Source organism: Chiloscyllium plagiosum, unplaced genomic scaffold (genome assembly GCF_037043375.1).
Source record: "Chiloscyllium plagiosum isolate Xiang-an unplaced genomic scaffold, Cpla_swu_hap1 HiC_scaffold_3, whole genome shotgun sequence".
Classification (NCBI taxonomy): Eukaryota; Metazoa; Chordata; class Chondrichthyes; order Orectolobiformes; family Hemiscylliidae; genus Chiloscyllium; species Chiloscyllium plagiosum.
In genome coordinates, this window is record NW_028270141.1 from 59,535,656 (window position 1) to 59,554,219 (window position 18,564).

Here is an 18,564-nt window from a genome sequence, read left to right on the forward strand (position 1 = left end):
ATTTTTCAATCCTACGGTACTTTCCTGACTCCAGTGATTCCTGAAAGATCTTGACAAGTGCCTCTACAATCTCCTCAGCTATCTCCTACAAAATTCAGGGTCTGGTCCAGGTCATTTATTCACTGTCAGATATTTCAGCTTCCCCAGCAACCTCCCCTAAGTGATGGCCACCTCTACCCACCTGGCTCTTTTGAAGTTCTGGTTTGCTGCTGATGTCCTCCACTGTGAAAGCTGATGCAAAGTACGTATTCAGTTCCCCCATCATGTCTTTGTTCCCCATGGCTCCTCCTTCAGCCTCGTTTTACAACAGTTCAATATCCATTCTTGCCTTTCTCTTACCTTTTAGATACCTAAAGAAAAACTTTTGAAATCTTCTTTTATACTATTAACTTGGTTACTCTCATGTTTCAAGTTCTCTCCCTTATTGCTTTTTAAATTATCCTTTGCTGGTATTTAAAGGGCTTCCCAATCCTTTGGCTTCCAACTAATCTTCACTACATTGTGTATCTTTTCTTTTGCTGTTATGATGTCCCAGACTTCCCTTGTTAGCCATGGCTGCCTCAGCCTCCACTTAGTAAGTTTCTTCTTCCCTGGGGCATATGTATTCTTTAAATGCAAACAAAATATTAATAAGATACCTTTTGACGTTTGTAGACATTTTGAAGAGGTGCCACTTCACAATCTTTGTGCGCACCAAATACTTTGCACATTGAGCAAGTTGGAGCCTCACAAGTCAGGCAGTAAATATTAATCTTTTCCTCTTCATGCTCTTCACACATTAACTGCTGGTCAGATTTGGTATGCAGAGGCCTGAAAGAAATTAAAGTTACGCTATGACTATAATTTTCAGAAATAAGTTGTTTCTCCTGAAATGAATGCACCTCCTCCACCAACACTGACCCACACCCATAATGCAGATGAAACACATGCCCAAACAAATACATCCTCCACTCCCAACTCAACAATTCCAGACCCAACACACATCCCAGACCCAGCCTCCACAGCAGATCCAAATGCTCCCAGCACAACCTCCATCCTACCCCACCCTAACGTACCCCTTTCCTCAGCTCCTTCAACACATATTGGAAGTGGGCGGCACGGTGGCTCAGTGGTTAGCACTGCTGCCTCACAGCACTAGGGACCTGGGTTCGAGTTCCACCTTGGGGGATTGTGTGGAATCTGCACATTTTCCCTGTGACTGCATGGGTTTCCGCCAGGTGCTCTGGTTTCCTTCCATGGTGAATTGGTCATGTTAAATTGCCCATGGTGTTAGGTGCATAGTCAGGGGTAAATACAGAGTACAGGAATGGGCCTGGATGGGTAACTCTTCAGAGGATTGGTGTGTACTTGTTGGACCGAAGGGCCTGTTTCCACATTGTAGGGAATCTTAAAAAAAATCCATCTTCAATTTAACCAGGACCTTTAATCCCAGCATGAACCTCAAAATCTCACTCCTGACACAAATACATCACATTCCCCATCCACATCCTATAATTCTCCAATGTTCCCCATCTCAATTTCTTCTTTCTTCAACAAACAGTCAGACCCAGCTTATTCCCATCTCCACAAACTCAACATAACCCACCCACTCATCCAACCAATAGCTGCCCATACTTCCATTTCCCTCCTTTATTAACACATTCCTCACCACCTCCACCTCAAACAATACACTCTCAATGATCTCCAATGTCACTTGCTCCAATTTTGCCAGAATCGTAACCGTTGCCATTGCATGTACTCATAAAGCACTTCCAATATACATGAAAACATCTCAAATCAATTTTGTGGAAGACAAAGTAAGTTTAGTAAATTAAGGGCAATATGGTGGCACAGTGGTTGGGACTGCTGCTTTACAGCACCAGGGTCTCAAGTTTGAATCCAGCCTGGGTAACTGTGTGGATTTTGTACATTCTCTCCATGCCTGAGTAGGTTTCTTCCAGGTACTCTGGTTTCCTCCCACTATCCGAAGATATGCAGGTTAGATAGTTTAGACATGGTAAAAACCCCAAGCGGGGTTATGGGAGGTGAGGTGGATCTGGGTGGATGGTATTCAGAGGGTCAGTGCAGACTTGATGGGCTGATGGGCCTCTTTCTGCACTATGGATTCTATGAGATAACTTGGTTTAAATTCTGAACAGCATAATTGCAGAAATGATATTTTGGACAGATTTGTAAAGCAAAGTGTCAGAAATTGTTCACTTTGACCAGCAGTTAACTGATTTATAGTTAGTGTATTTTTAAACATGAAAACATTCAAAATCATTAGTATAGAAGTTGGGAGGTCATGCTGCGGCTGTACAGGATATTGGTGAGACCACTTTTGAAATACTGCTGTAATTCTGGTCTCTCTGCTATAGGAAATATGTTGTGAAACCTGAAAGGGTTCAGGAAAAACTTACAAGGATGTTGCCAGGTTTGGAGTTTCTGAGCTGTAGGTAGAGGCTGAAAGGCTGGGGCTATTTTTCCTGGAGCATTGGAAGCTGATCGGTGACCTTAGAGATGTTTGTAAAATCATGAAGGACATGGATAAGGTGACTGGCTAGGGTTTTTTCCCCAGGGTAGGGAAGTCCAAAACTAGAGGGCAAATACATCAGCTCAGTGACACAATAACACACTAAGCCTTAAATTTGAATCCAATGCAATAACGTAATCTGTTATCTGGGTTCTACCTGAAATCAAACTAGATGATCTCAATACAGTTCCTAATGAGTGCAAGTCAATATTCACCCTTAATTTAAAAATCATACAACACCAGGTTATAATCCAACAGGTTTAATTGGAAGCACACTAGCTTTCAGAGTGTCGCTCCTTCATCACAACCGCCTGATGAAGGAGTGGCGCTCTGAAAGCTAGTGTGCTTCCAATTAAACCTGTTGGACTATAACCTGCTGTTGTGTGATTTTTAACTTTGTACACCCCAGTCCAACACTGGCATCTCCAAATCACCCTTAATTTAGGGTATTTCAGTTTTCACAGAAAGGAAGATAGTAGAGAAACAAAAAAAACTGTGCAGTAGGATGTATTCTGATATGATTGGAATTAATATTGAGTGGAGTGTGTTTATCACTGAGCTGATGCCACACCCATTTTGGATTGCTTAATACCACTACTGAGCACAAAACGCCCATTGTACAAGCTAGCATTCATAAAGAAATAAAGAATGGGTGTGTTACACTTAAAATTATTTATTTTGTTCATTGCACTTTCACATATAGTTTTTTTGACTCTGATCTGTATAATATGGATCAAAAATTTTGATAACACCTATGTTAAATGTTCAGTGAACAAAACAATGAGCTTATAAAATAATTCTGAACTTTTAGCTACTTGCACACTGTGAATTACTATACAAGTATACAGTTACTACAACTAGAGCAAAGTGAATGTTGTGTAATTCATAAACTTTAGTTAATAAAACAGCTGCACATTAATCAAAAACTTAGATGAATATAATTGAGGGTTCATATAAAGATAAAATGTGAGTGACTAATAACTCACATTGGAGAGTTATCATTTGCCATAATTGACTCAATGATAAGTATCGGATTCAGTAAATCCTAGCTTTAAATTCTCTTGCTAAAATAAATTAACCTGCTAATATTCTCAGTTACTCATGGAACCTTAATGTGCATACATTGGCTGTGGTGTTTTCCCCAATTACAATAGTGACTGCACTACATTAACTGCAAAGCACTTGGAATGTCCTTGAGTGAAGGACAAAGTTTGAATTCTCTTAACAGTCAACATTTAGACTATTTACCCATCACTGTTATTTGGAAAAAAATAATAACAACTGCAAACTAGATAGACTAATTGAGATGAGAAGTTTCTGAAGAGAAAAGTAAAATAACTTTATCACTGAGAATTCAACTTTATATTTAAAATACCTTATGTTGGTGATTTGTTTGACTGCGTCAGACCATGCAATCGGAAGTCATAGCTTCATATTTTAAAAATGCTTTCATATGAATAGCACTGATGATGGGCTCTGTCATACATCAGGGAACTTTTGGAGGAGATGTGCTGGTAGCAAACAGCCTTATTTTTGAGGATTTCACAAATAGCATTTCTACTTAAACATACACGTCTGGTGTTAGATGTTCCTCCTTTCATCCATTAATCACAGGTCTCTTAAGTAGGCTTTGATTTAATGCTCCAAAGAAAATAAGACATTGGAACTAGAATTATTTGTTATTAAAAGCAGAGACCATAATATCTTTTAAAAGAAAACTGAAAATTAATTTTGGAACAATATAGGGCCGTTAAAAGTGATTAAGCCAATAGGAGTAGTTTTGAAATGAACTAATAAGAAGACAGAGTGGAAATCATCCGTATATATCCATAGTCCTCTGTTGGAAACCTCTTTAAAAAAAAAACTTTAAAAAAGACACAAAGATCATAGTGTAAATGCTCATTTCAATATGTGTCATTTCATCATTCCAAATAAATTGAACACAAAGATTTCCACCTTTTCATTCTGTAGTTTTATGGTTTCAGACTCAGTTCCCCATATTACCTGACTTACCACATTATTCCTTTTCCTCAAACCTTGTTAGTCTCTTAATTTAAAAATTGTGACCATTTCCTACAAAGTACTATTTGGATTCCCATTGTGGACCATTCTACTGTATTCCCAAAGGGATTTGATATTGTTTGTTCACACTTTAATTCCAGAGTGTGGTTGGTAGAAAACCTACTTTTATTTTACCTCAGCCAAAAGAACAATGCAGGAGTACATGATCATAAGAAAATGGTCTCCATGTTTGCAGACCATTAACTAAAGCACATCCATTCTCAGTTCAGCTTTCTCTATTAATAAAGCCCATTACGTAACCTGGATGATTCTTGCTTGTAGATGTCAATGATATTTTCTACCAGGAGATTTCTCTGCAGGCCATAAACTCCATGGCGATCCAGTACTACTTCATGTCGGCAGGAAGGACAGCGAAAGCGACCCCCTGAAGGCACTGTCGTGGAGCCTCTTGACTGCCAGAATGGGTTAGAAGCCTGGGAATTACATTCCAAATGAAAAAGTGTTAAAGAGCCCTCAAAGAGTATTCAGCTACATAGTGTGTTACTCATAATCCTTTGCCTTTTGTCAACTTTTCTCTTTTTGTAGATTTTCTTCTTTGTTAATTTTTACTTCAATGGAACCATGCAGTTGAATACCAGTGTTATCATCCACAGGTCAAGCAAGGAGAAAGATTTTTTTCATTAAAAAAGGGATGTGCTGAACTTGAACATATTTTCTCCCCCTCACTATATTTGTGATCTGACATATTTTCTTTTCTCACTTCTCATTCCCTGTGTCCCTTAATGTGTAGTTCTGCCATACAAGCAATCTCAGGCAAAGCAAGCCTAAAAATATTAAAACTGTCTTATCAAGAATATGTTTCTAAAGATTAGTTTGCATGGACTTAAAATGTTCATATGTTTACATGAAATATAAATACATTAAGCAGCTACTGAAATGTTCCAATTAATTAATATTGCATGAATGTTAATAACTATACCATGGTCAAATTTTGGTAAGTTCTGAAACACCTACCTGGAAAACATCATTGGCACATTTTCTACACAAGTTATGTTGACATGGTAAAATCACAACCGGTTTTGTGAACATTTCCAGACAAATAGGACAAATAAGTTGTTTCTCCAAACTGTCCATTGTCTGCGCGCCTCCAAGCATTGGTTTGAATCCTACTGCAAGGTTCATCCCCAAAATCAAGAGATTCACTCAGTTAGGTAGAATTTATTTTTTCCTCTCTCTTCAGAGCTCTGGTTTTCCTACCCTGTGCTCTCAGCTGAAACATCAACTGTCAGGCAGCCAGTTAAATTTAGAAACATTTCACATTGCTTTTCTTTTAACCCACAAGTCACATGGACTAACAGTTGTGGGCCCTGCATTCCTCATTCCATATTTATCTCCTGAAATGTGAGACTGAGATTTTGAAGAGCCATTTGTTGGGCAGCTCTTTCCTTCGTCAAGTGATGTTTAGTCATGCAGTATACTACAGATTAGATTAAGTACCAAAACAAAATTGAATGCAACTCAAAAGTTTCTGAAATCAACTCCCTAAACTAAGCTTTAAATATAAAACCTGGAGTTAAGTCCAATGCAACTTGTTATCCTATATACAGCATTTTTTTCTGCTCAACAATATTGAATATATACACATTTATTGAATATATTGAAACTTGTTGAATATATACATTTGCTTCACTTTGCAACATTAACCTGATTTCATGAATAATCGATGCACAAAACAGGTGAAAGGTTTGCAAATTAGTTAATTAGGAATTACAGTCCTTAGACTAATCAACTGAAATCATCAATTAACACAATGATGACATCACAATTAAGATGGGTATAAATATGTAATGAGAAAAAAACAATACCTACCAAAGCAATGCCACATCTCTCAAGAGAATGTTATTAACTACTCATTTTTCATGAAAGACTGCAATGCCAAATGATAGGAATGGTTGTCCCTAGCAAATGCTAAGAAGGATTTCGCTGAAAGTAGCATCGAAGGAGGAATGACATGCTGGTCTGATGCACATAAAGTTCAACTATTTCCAAAACATATAAGTAAGCTATTTCTTGCGATGGGCAGTCTCCTTAGGGAACCGGATCTCTCCTAATTAAATCTAACTTCACCTCCTCTTCAAAATCATCCAACCTTTACTGTCCTTAGAATTAGAATATCCATTATTAACACATGTACTCAAGTATAGAAGTAAAGGAGTACAGTGAAAAGTTTTATAATGTCACCTCTTATGGTGCCATCTTAGGTACAAGTATCTAGGTACAAATCTTAGGTATAAAAGAGGAATAAATAAGTAAAGTAATTGCATTACTTTACAGTGTTTAAAAAATAAGTTAGAAATAAGATATAGTTAAAAGATTTATATTACAGTCAGATAAACAAATTACAAATAAACATTGCATCACAGTAGCTCAACACACAGGCTTCCACACGTGGTCTGACCACCTGCACTAGATTCCAATCCAATAACCATCCTGCTCATTTCTAAACCTTTAGTTCACACCACACCAGCCCTCAGGTGCTCAAAGGTACGTTTCCTTTGAGACTGCTTACCTGAGCGGGCCTTCAACCGGAACTCACTCTGCACGTCAGTGCTTCATTATTTATATGCTATTCCTTCACGTCTTCATCTGTAGATAGGAAATTAGGTTCCACATAGGTTGATGGCATCTAGCTCTATCTTTCCACCACTTTTCTCTACATTGCCAATGACTATGCTGCCCTTATAAATTATCATTCCATATCCAAACATCTTTTCCTTCCACAATCCTTGAGTACACATTGCTGTTCAAATCTGTGCTCATTTTCTCCAACACTCCATGTTTGATAATTTCCTCTCTAGCAACAGCATGAAGCAGCCTTAACACAGTCACAATTGATATTCTCTGACTGTGGAGCAGCATAAGTACATAACCGCCAAAAAAACCCCAAACCCCCCATCCTGTGCAACCTTTAATTTAACTGGCTTTACCATCCTGCTCCAATTTTTCACATTAATTATTAAGCAGGGATGGATTGCTCTTAGTCATTTCCACTTTTATCTAATTATATACTGAACATCTTCAGCAATGGAGTCTCTTCTTGACCCCAATTCTTGACACACTTTATTATTTATATGCTACTCCTTCACATCATCATTTATAGACATCACATTAGATTCCACATAGATGCCATCTATCTCTATCTCTCCATCACTTATCTCTACACTACCAATGACTATGCTGTCTAACTTTCTATCCCACATCCATATCTGAAAGGGCTGTACTTGCCTCAGGAACTCTGAAATCATCAAATTTGACACTTGCCATAAATTCCATCTCCCTAATTGATGACTGCTTATGATTCAAGTCAACTGTGTGCAACCTTGGCCAGCTCACTTGACCTTGAATTGTGCTTCTGACTTCATATGCTCTCCATTGCACTGATGATCTAATATCATCTCCATGACATGAACAACCCTTGCCTCACCATACCTTTTGTTCATGCTCTCACCTCCAAACTCAATTATTTAAACATGCTTGACTATCTTCCCCATTTTCTGCCTACTTAAGATGTTATCTTATCCAAACCCTGCTGTTAGTCTATCAGTTCACACTAAGCACTGTTTATCCCTGCTCTTTGTCCTTTATTTGCTCTCCTCTGTACAACTGGCCTATAATTTCCCATCTTCTGTCTCCCTTCCTTAAACAAGGGAGTCACAATAGCTATTCCCCTGTCCTCTGAAACAATTCACCACCACTCTGTTCAACCCCCAATTCAGTGATTCCTGAAAGATCACCACTAATGCATCCACAATCTCCTCAGCTATCTCCATCAAAATTCTGGGGTGTAATCCATCCGATCCAGCTGATTTATTCACCTTCAGACCTTCCAACTTTCCTAATACCTTTTTCATAGCGATGGCCATTTCACTCACCTCTGCCCCTAACTCTCTTGAAGTTCTGGCATGCTATTGGTTTCTTCCACTGTGAAGACTGATTCAAAATACCTATCAGACCCTGTTGCATTTCTTCGTTCCCCCTTACTACTTCTCCAGCCTAATTTTCCAATGGTCCAGTATCCACTCTTGCCTCTCTTTTACCTTTCATATATGAGAAAAAAAACTCTTGCATTCTTTCTTTTGTATTACTAGCTAGCTTAGCCTCATAATTCATCTTCTCCCCACTTATTGCTTTTTTAGTTATCCTCTGCTGATTTTGAATGGCTTCCCAATCCTCTTGCTTTCTACTAATTTTTGCCATATTGTATGTTTTTTCTTTTGCTTTTATGCTTTATCTAAATTCCCTTGTTATAGATGCCTCATCCTTAACTTAACATATCTATTCTTCCTTGGGATAGAACTTTTATTTTGTGATTTTTAAACATGTGACAAAAGCAGCAAACACAGCGCATAAATAAGCCTCGAAAATAATTAATTCTATATGAAGAGTGCAGATGATGTTTAGATCAACTACTAAATTAATCATAAAAGCAGAATGTGCTGAAAATACTCAAAATGTCTGGCAGCATCTATGGAGAGCAACATAGCTAACACTTCAGGTGGCTGACCTAAAACTAAATGTAAAACTTAGTTTATATGTCTTTGGGGCTTTTTTAATCATTGCCAAAGTTGTAGGTAAGCACGTGGCACAAAATCAGCTAAAGAACTGGATGAGATGTATGAGTGAAATGGACTTCATTCACGTTGGGTGCATAAACAAAAAAATCTTGAAAAACATATTGGAAGCATGAATGATGAAAATTTGAATAAAATAACTGAAGAGTGGCAATGGAGAAAAGAAACAACAATTGTAGAATATCAATGTAATTTTAAAAGACACAAAGTGGATATTTCTTCAAATCCACACAAATTTCATAAGCCTCTGCATACTTATTTTAAGAAAATAGTATTAAATTAAACTAGCTAAAGACAATGCAACTGTGATAATGTTTTTATTTTTTCCAGAGATGAGAGGGCACTGGCAAGAGCAAACCTTTTGCTCAACCTAAATTGCCTTAAAAATGTGCACTAATTTTATATTTTAGGAACTAAATGCTATCTAAGTTAGAGGCACACAGTTCTCACAGGCCTTCACTCTCACCACTGTCTAAAGCTGGTGATGAGCATGCTTTAAGGTTGAAGGCGAGTCTGTCTGTGTTGCCTGCCATTACTTGGAGCTTTTATCAGAAGGGAACGGTGCAGACTAAGAAGCAGCATAAGGAATGGTTGAAGGTCACTGAAGAGTGGTGACTGCTGAGAGGTCACAGCTCTCCTGAAGGTAACGTCAGGGTGATTTCACCAGAACCAGAATGAGCTTGAGTAAGACCAGAGCGAGTGCCATTCTGCCACAGAACAAGGCATTAGTTGAAGGCTGTGTAACCATCATAGAATACACATTAATTCAGCTAATAAATCTGAAATTGGAATCTAGTCTTGGTTATGGTGAGACAAAACTATCATTGATTATTCTGACAACCCATGTTGTTCATTTATGCTCTTTGGGAAAGGAAATCCACCGTCCTTACATGTGATTCCAGATGTACTGGCAGGTGACAGTTCGGCCATATGATCCTCTGTTTGTTGCTGCATTTCTAATCAGTTTTGTGTCACCATAACCAAAGGTCCATCAGCAGCCTCAGGCTCGCTCAGGGTCTGGCCTCCACAAGTTATGTCACTTAGCTGTCACAGCCCCTAACAACTGTTCTGGAGTGCCTAAGATGTGCTCACAAATTGTCACCCAAATTCTAAGCACAATCACACTAAGGTGACTATAACTCCACTGGTGGAAGGTGCACAGGTAAACTGTAATATTATCCTTAGAGGCTTCAACACTCTCTTTCTTGAGGTGGATTACAGGGTTGCAGATGACAGAACAGATCCTCCCTTTGGAAAGTGAGACTTGAATTAGAGAACACAAAGAATTAGGTTCATGTTAGTCACAATTCCACTTTTCATCGATTTCTGACATCTGTTTTCTGCCCATTGGTTGGTACCAAGCTTGTAGCTACCTCACTTGCATACTTCAGCACTCTGGTCTCAGTATTTGGTAATGTCCCAGGTGCTCTGTCCTCTGGATCATTTCACTATCACCACCTTTGCTATCATCATTATGTTGAGTCATTCCTTCACCCATCTTTATATTACGGGTTATTTTTTCTATCAAACAGAAGGGGAGATGGGTGTCTGACCTACTTATCAGAGTGCATTCTTCAGTCAGATAGTTGGACCTCCCAGGTAACCTGTTTTCACTTCCACTCGCACCAGTTTTACCGGGATGCAAATAAGAAAGGCAAAGATTGGCCCACAGAGTTTGCCTTTTAGGAAGGGAATTCTAAAGACTCATTACCCTCTGTTGAAAGGAACAGCATCTGATTTTTAAACTATGATCCCATTTCTAAATTCTCTCATAAGGGGAATTATCCCCTCCATATATACCCTGTCAAGACTCCTCAGGATCTTATATATTTCCAAGACACCCTCACACAGTGCAAGTGTTAGGTTAGCTAAACCTTCTATGGACTGCATCCAACAAATTTATATCCTTCCTTAAACAAGGAGAACAATTCTGTACACAATATTCCAAGTGTGATTACTCCAATGCCCTGAATACCTTAAGTATAATCTCCTTACTTTTGTACTTAATTTCCCATTGCAATAAATGATTTCATTCCATCTGTTACTTGCTATACCTATATATGTGATTGTATGATTCATGCACTAGCATACCCATTGCATCGCAAACTGCTGTAATCTCTAATCATCCAGATAATGTTTCTTCTTAAATTTAATCTATTTTTCTAATCAACCTGTTCAGAGATGTTATGACGCACCTCTGAAGCAGGTGGGATTTCAACCTGACCATCTAGTCGAGGAGTAGGGACTCTAGCACTGCACCACAAGTAAACCTGCCAAAAATAACAATTTCGCACCTTCTTACAGCATTCTCTATTTGCCATTCTCTTTATTTTCCCAACACACTTACTTTTCTACTTATCTTTGTGCCATCAGCAGACTTAGTAACCACACCTTCCATTGCATCAACTAAACCATTAATGTAAACTGTGAAAAGCTAAGGTCCTGCACTGATCCCTATGGCATACCCATTGTCACATCTTGCTAACCAGAAATTAATTCTTTATGTCTACTTTGTTATCAGTTAACTATCAAATCTTCTACCCATACTAATATGTTACCCCCTACACAGTTTTTATTTTCTACAATGGCACCTTATAGAAATGTAAGTACAGTATATTCACCAGCTCCACTTTATCTGCAACATGTTACATCCTAAAAGAACAATAAATTTATCGAACATGATTTCCCTTTCACAAAACTATGTTCTCTAATTACCTCAAATTATTCCAGATGCCCCACTTTTCCTACTATTTTCCCTATGATAGATATTAAAATAGTTGGCCTCTAGTTCCATCATTTGTCAGCTCACAACTCCAACAATTTACTCAGCACTACTTCCCTTTTGATTATTATTTTCTTCAGTTCCTTCCTCTCTTCCATTTCTTGATTCACAGCTATTTCTGGGATTTAACTTGTATCCTCAATGGTGAATCCTGACACAAAATATGAATTTAATTCTTCTATCATTTCTTATCTCTGTCTAGACCACTTTTGTACCCCAGTTTCCTACACCTAGGTTTTCCTTCTCTATTATATTAATAGTATCATTACATAAGAGAGTCATTCCTCGAATTTTTCTAAGTCCCCCTCCCCTCCTACGGGTCATATGCCCTTCAATATTCAGGTACCAATCTTTGTCATCTTGCACCCATAGTAATTCCATTGAATAGCATGGGGAGATAACAAAAATCTCTCATTAGTTGTGATTTTCATAATACCAATTAGATTCAGATTGGAAATTAGTGAATGTAACTGATTTATTCTAAAAGGAGGGTGGACAGAAATGAGGAAACTACAGGCCATCTAGATTAGTATCTGTCATAGGGACAATGTTAGAAGCTAATATTAACAATGCTATGTCAGGGTACTTTGAACAGTTCAAGAAAATCAAGCAAAATCAACATGATCTTGTGAACGGGCTAAGCGATCCCATAATCAATGGATAGAATTTGAGCTCTGTCATCCAACTTCACCTAGTCATAAATGAAGGCAGATAAGTAGACAACTAACAGGAGGAAGAGACTATGCAAACATTAGTATCCTTAATGATGAGTGAATCCAGCATATTATTGCACCACAGCTTCCTTCTAAAATCCCTGGTACCACATCTACAAACATTCACCCCCTTCACTTCCAACAAATAGTAGCAGTGATGTGTTCTATCTGATGCACTTCAGACATTTACCAAGGTTTCTTAGACAGCATTTTGAAAATGCACAAAAACTCCACTTAGAAAGACAAGGGCAGCAGATATTTGAAGAACAGCACCACTTGCAAGGTCTCTTTTAAGGCCCACATATATTTTCTGACTTGGAAATATATCACTTTTCTATAAGTACCCTGAGTCAATATTATGGTACTCTTGGATGTAGATTTGCTCGCTGAGCTGGAAGGTTCATTTCCAGACATTTCGTTACCCTACTAGATAACATCTTCAGTGGGCCTCAGAGGAAGCAACACTGAAAGTTCCTGCTTTCTATTTATATATTTGGGTTTCTTTGGGTTGGTGATTCATTTCCTGTGGTGATGTTATTTCCTGTGGTGAGGTCCCTTCCCGTTCCTTTTCTCAGCCTGTGTTGTTTGGGTACCCATTCTTTTTGAATACACAGTATAGGTGATTTTCCTCTGCTCTGTGTAGTTCCTCTGTGCTACAGCTTGTGTTGGCTCAATGAAATTACGTTCTGATGCATTATTTGGGTACCCAAAGTACACAGTCTGCTGATTTCTCAGCAACAAACCCAAACAAGCAGACAAAACGCGTCCAGAAACCCTAGCCACTGTCCCCTACATCAAAGACATCTTGGAAATGACTGCCAGACTACTCAGACCCTTTGGCATCATGGTAGCCCACAAACCCACTAACACACTAAAAAAGCAGCTAATGAACTTGAAAGACAACAAACAAAACAAATGTCATTTGCAAAATACCGTGCAAGAACTGTAACAAACACTACATTGGACAAACAGGCAGAAAACTAGCCACCAGGATACATGAACACAAACTCGCCACAAAAAGACATGACCCTCTCACACTAGTATCCTCACATACGGAAAATGAAGGACTGGGACAACACATCCATCCTAGGACAAGCCAAACAAAGACATGCACGAGAATTCCTAGAAGCATGGCATTCCAACCGGAACTCTATCAACAAACACATTGAGTTAGACCTCCATCTACCACCCCCTCAGAAAAGAAACAGGAAGTGACTTCACCACAGGAAATAACATCACCAACCCAAAGAAACCCAAACATATAAATAGAAAGCATGAATTTTCAGCATTGTTTCACCTGAGGTCTACTGAAGATGTTACCTAGTATGAAACATCTGGAAATGAACCTTCCAGCTCAGCGAGCAAATCTACATCCAAAACCTCAACCTAAGCTACAAATCTTCTCAAAACTCGCTTATGGTACTCTCTTCCAAACACCACAGTATGCATGTCCCTAGAACTAGGGACTGTTATGGTTCAAGGCAGCTCACCACCACCTTCTCCAGGTAGTATTGGCCAATTAGTAATGGCCAATAAATACTGACCTTGGCAGCAACACTCACATCCCTTCAATGAATTAAAAGAAGTTGATGATGCAAATTTGGTAATTTTGATCAGATAAAGAAATCAAGTTTTGAATTCTGTAGCCCTCTATAATAATTACAGATATTTTCTTTAATAAAATTGACTCCAGGCTTTGTGACCAGAATAAAGAAAAGTGAAAGGATTTTTGAGAGTTATGTTAAGCTGTGATTGACATATATAAAAATATCATTGACGAATTGAGTATTCATATAGTTGAATCTGTATTTGTAAAAGTGCAAAGTTACATTGGAAATTAACTGAGAAAATTTACACTGGAAAGATTTTGGAGATTAAGTTAAACATCATTCAAATTCCTTTTGTGACCACAGGAATGGTACACATGGGATTCAAGTGCTCAGTATTAAATAATGTAAATTGCATTCTTGTACAGATAGTATTAGTTAAGACAAATAGTTTTACACAGTTACTATTAGGAGTCAAGAGAAGGTTCACAATTTTGAAAAGCAGTACTTGCTTTTCAAAATTGTTCAACTTCTACAGATTCAACTTCTTTTCAAAATTCAACTTCTACAGATTATGTAAATTGGACATAGTTTATGAACAAACACATACGTCTTCAAAAAGACTTGCTTGCTTGAATTATTTGTACTTGATTTTTTTTCCCTCGTATTAACATATTAAAGCTAGAGGGTTCTAACTCTATTTGAAAAGTGTAAGTATCAATTTCATTACTTTAAGTAATGGCAAAGTAGACAATTGTTCACATAACTGAGAGGAATAGGTGAGACTGCAGGTAAGATTTATTCTCCCTTAACAACTGCTTCCAAGATAAGATCCTGAGCCAGAATGTAGGATTATATCTGCATGCTGAAAGAAAATTTTCAAACGTTACTTGCCACCTGCCAGCCTGGACATTGGACAAATATTGTTGCATTTGAACATGGATTGCCTATATATCTGAGTCGTCACAAAATGGTGCTGAACATTGAGCATTTATGGCGAACATCCCCAGCTCTGACCTTATGATGGAAGGAAAGTCATTGATAAAGCAGCTGAAGATGTTGGGCCTAGGACACTCTCCTGAGGACTTTCGGCAGAGATGTCATGGAGCTAAGATGAGGTATCTCCAATAACCACAACCATCCTTCTATGTGATAGGTATGACCTCAACTAGCGAAAACTTTGTTTCCTGCTTCTCAATGATTACAGTTTTGGTATGGTTCTTTGATGCCACACCTTGATTTCAAGGTTGTCACTGTCACCACACCTCTGGAATTCAGCTCATTTGTCCATGTTTAGCCAAGGCTGTAATAAGGTCAGAAGCTGAGTGGCCTGGCAGAACCCAAACGGGGCATCAGTGAGCAGATTATTACTGAGCAGGTGCTGCTTGATAGTACTGTTGATGTCATATAGAATTTAGAAGAGCACAGGAATGGGCCCTTTGGTCCACAGTGTTGTGCTGAACATGATGCCAAATAAACTAATCTCTTCTGCCTGCTCTTGGTCCACATCCCTCCATTCCTTGCATACCCACTTGCTTATCTAAAAGCGCCTTAAACACCCCTATCATATCTGCCTCTACCACCATCCTTGGCACTGCATTCCAGATATCTACCACTCACTGTGTAAAAATACTTGCCCCTCACATATGATACAGTCATACAGGATGGAAACAGACACGTCAGTCCAACCAATCCATACCAAACAGAATCGCAAACCAAACTAGTTCCACTTGCCTACATTTGGCCCATATCCCTCTAAATATTTCTTATTCACGTACTTATCTACAAGTCTTTTGAATGCTGTAAATGTACCCAGATCCACCACTTCCTCAGGAAGTTCATTCTACACGCGAACCACTATGTACAAAAAATGCCACTCATGGCTTTTTATCAATCTTTTTTCTCTAACCTTAAAAAAAAGTCTTATTCTCGAAATGCTCCACATTAGGAAAAAGACACCTTACCTATACCCGACGTGATTCTGTAAACCTCTAAGATCACTCCTTAACTTCCTATACTTCAGCAAAAAACATCCCAGCCTCTCCAGCCTCTTGATATAACTCAAATCTTCCATTTCTGGCAACATCCTGATAAATCTCTTCTGAATCCTCTCCAGCTTAATAATATCCTTCCTATAACTGGGCGTCCAGAACTGGACACAGTACTCCAAAAGAGATCTCACCAACATCCTGTACAACACCAACATATCATCCCAACTCCTATACTCAAAGGTCAGAGAAATGAAGGCAAGCATGTTAAAGCCTTCTTCACCACCTTACCTATACGTGATGTAAACTTCAAAGAATTATATATCCGAACATGGATGTAGGTTTGCTCGCTGAGTGAGCAGACTTACATCCAGAACTTCAACATGAATTACAAACCTTCTCAAAACTTGCTATATCTGAACCTCTAGAGCTCTCTAATCCACAACACTACCCCAGGCTCTATTTTTAATTATATAAGTCTTGCCTTTGTTTGTTTTACTAAAATGCAAATCCAACTTAAACTCCATCTCCTACTCTTCAGCCCATTGACCAATTGATCAAGATCTCTTTGTTATCTTAAATAAACGTCTTCACAAACCACTATATCAGCAGTCCTGGCATCATCCACAAACTTACTAACCATGCTTTCTATATTCTCTTCTAAATAATTCATATAAAATGACAAACAAAAATGGACTAGCACCAATCCCTGTGGAATACCGCTGGTCATAGACCTCCAGTCCAAAAAACAACTCTTCACCATCATTCTGTCTCTTGCCATTAAGCCAATTTTGTATCCAATTGGCAAGCTCACCCTGAATCCCATGTGATCTAACTTTACAATTAATCTATCTTAGTAAAGCATTTGACAATGTTCTGCAAGATCCAAGTAAACAATGTCTACTGCTTTGCCCTCATCAATCTTCTTGGTTACTTCCTCAAAACTCTCAATCAATCACCTATTCCTAGCAAATGTCCAAGCTAGCAAAAACAAAATAGATGAACTCAGATCTAGACTTACCTTCCAGAGGGAACCAAAAGACTGCTTTGTGTTCTATTGTAGAAACATGGCTCACTCCTACCATACCTGACTGTGCCTTGCAAGCTGAGGGGTTCTCCATACATTGCATGGACTGCACAGCATCCTTGGGTAAGGCAAAGAGCAGAGAGATATGCTTCCTAACCAACATCACCTGGTGCTCAGATGTGGCAACCCTGGCGAGCCACTGCTTCCCGGACCTAGAATACCCTACAGTAATATGCCATCCCTACTGTCTGCCGCGTAAGTTCACCTCTGCCATCCTGACAGCAGTCTACATTCCACAACATGCAGATGTGAAGAATGTCCTGGATGAAATTTACACTGCTACAAATGCTCTGGAGACAAAATTCCTCAAATCCTTATTCATTGTTGAAAAGTGTGTTGCTGGAAAAGCACAGCAGGTCAGGCGGCATCCAAGGAACAGGAGAATCGACGTTTCAGGCACAAGCCCTTCTTCAGGAATCCGCATCTCCAGCATCTGCAGTCCTCACTTTCTCCTTATTCATTGTGGCTAGCAACTTCAAACAGGCCAACTTTAAGAGGGTGTTGGAGTTGAGAATATGGTGCTGGAAAAGCACAGCAAGTCAGGCAGCATCTGAGGAGCAGGAATGGGAGGGGGAGTTGAAGTGTTCAGCAACAGGGTGGTGGGATTGGTTGGTGCAGGTGTCCCAAAGTGCAACAGATACAGTAGATCTACTATTGCAGCCAATGTGGTCTCCTCTACAATCAGAGAGACAGTGCGCCAACTTGCGGATCATTTCAGAGAACATCTCTGGGACCCTCGTACCAACCAACCTCACTGTCCTGTGGCTGAACACTTCAACTCCCCCTCCCACTCCACCAAGGACATGCAGGTCCTGGATCTCCTCCATCGCCAATCCCTAAACACCCGATGCCTGGAGGAAGAACACCTCATCTTCCACCTTGGGACCCTGCAACCACAGGGGATTAATGTGGGTTTCACCAGTTTCCTCAATTCCCCTTCCCCCACATTATCCCAGTCCCAAGCCTCCAACTCGGCACCACCCTCTTGACCATAGTCTTTCCAATATATCTGCTCCACCCTTGTCTCCGACCTTCTCCCTCACCTTCATCTACCTATTGCATTCTCAGCTACATTCCTTGTCCCCCAAGCCCCACTTACCTCCCATTTATCTCTCAGCTCCCCTGTCCCACAAGCCTCAATACTGTTGAAGGGCTTATATTTGAAACATTTTCACATCTCATCCACATCCCGCACCTCCGCCCTCAAATCCCACCCCGCCAACCTTAACAAGGACAGAACCCCCTGGTCGTTACCTTCCACCTTACCAAACCTTCGCATAAA

At 39.2% G+C, this 18,564-nt stretch overlaps 1 protein-coding gene across 1 annotated transcript in view; it reads right to left on the bottom strand.

Moving 5' to 3' along the window:
- The window catches only part of trim54 (tripartite motif containing 54), a 71,219-nt gene extending 65,414 nt beyond the window's left edge, over positions 1-5,805 (bottom strand). The window contains exons 1-3 of the mRNA XM_043682147.2: positions 5,549-5,805; positions 4,835-5,007; positions 639-810 (exon numbers count right to left, since the gene is read on the bottom strand). Of these exons, the coding sequence (XP_043538082.1) occupies positions 639-810; positions 4,835-5,007; positions 5,549-5,716 (513 nt within the window). The 5' untranslated portion in view covers positions 5,717-5,805. The remainder of the gene's footprint in view (positions 1-638; positions 811-4,834; positions 5,008-5,548) is intronic.
- Positions 5,806-18,564: the final 12,759 nt, after the last annotated feature.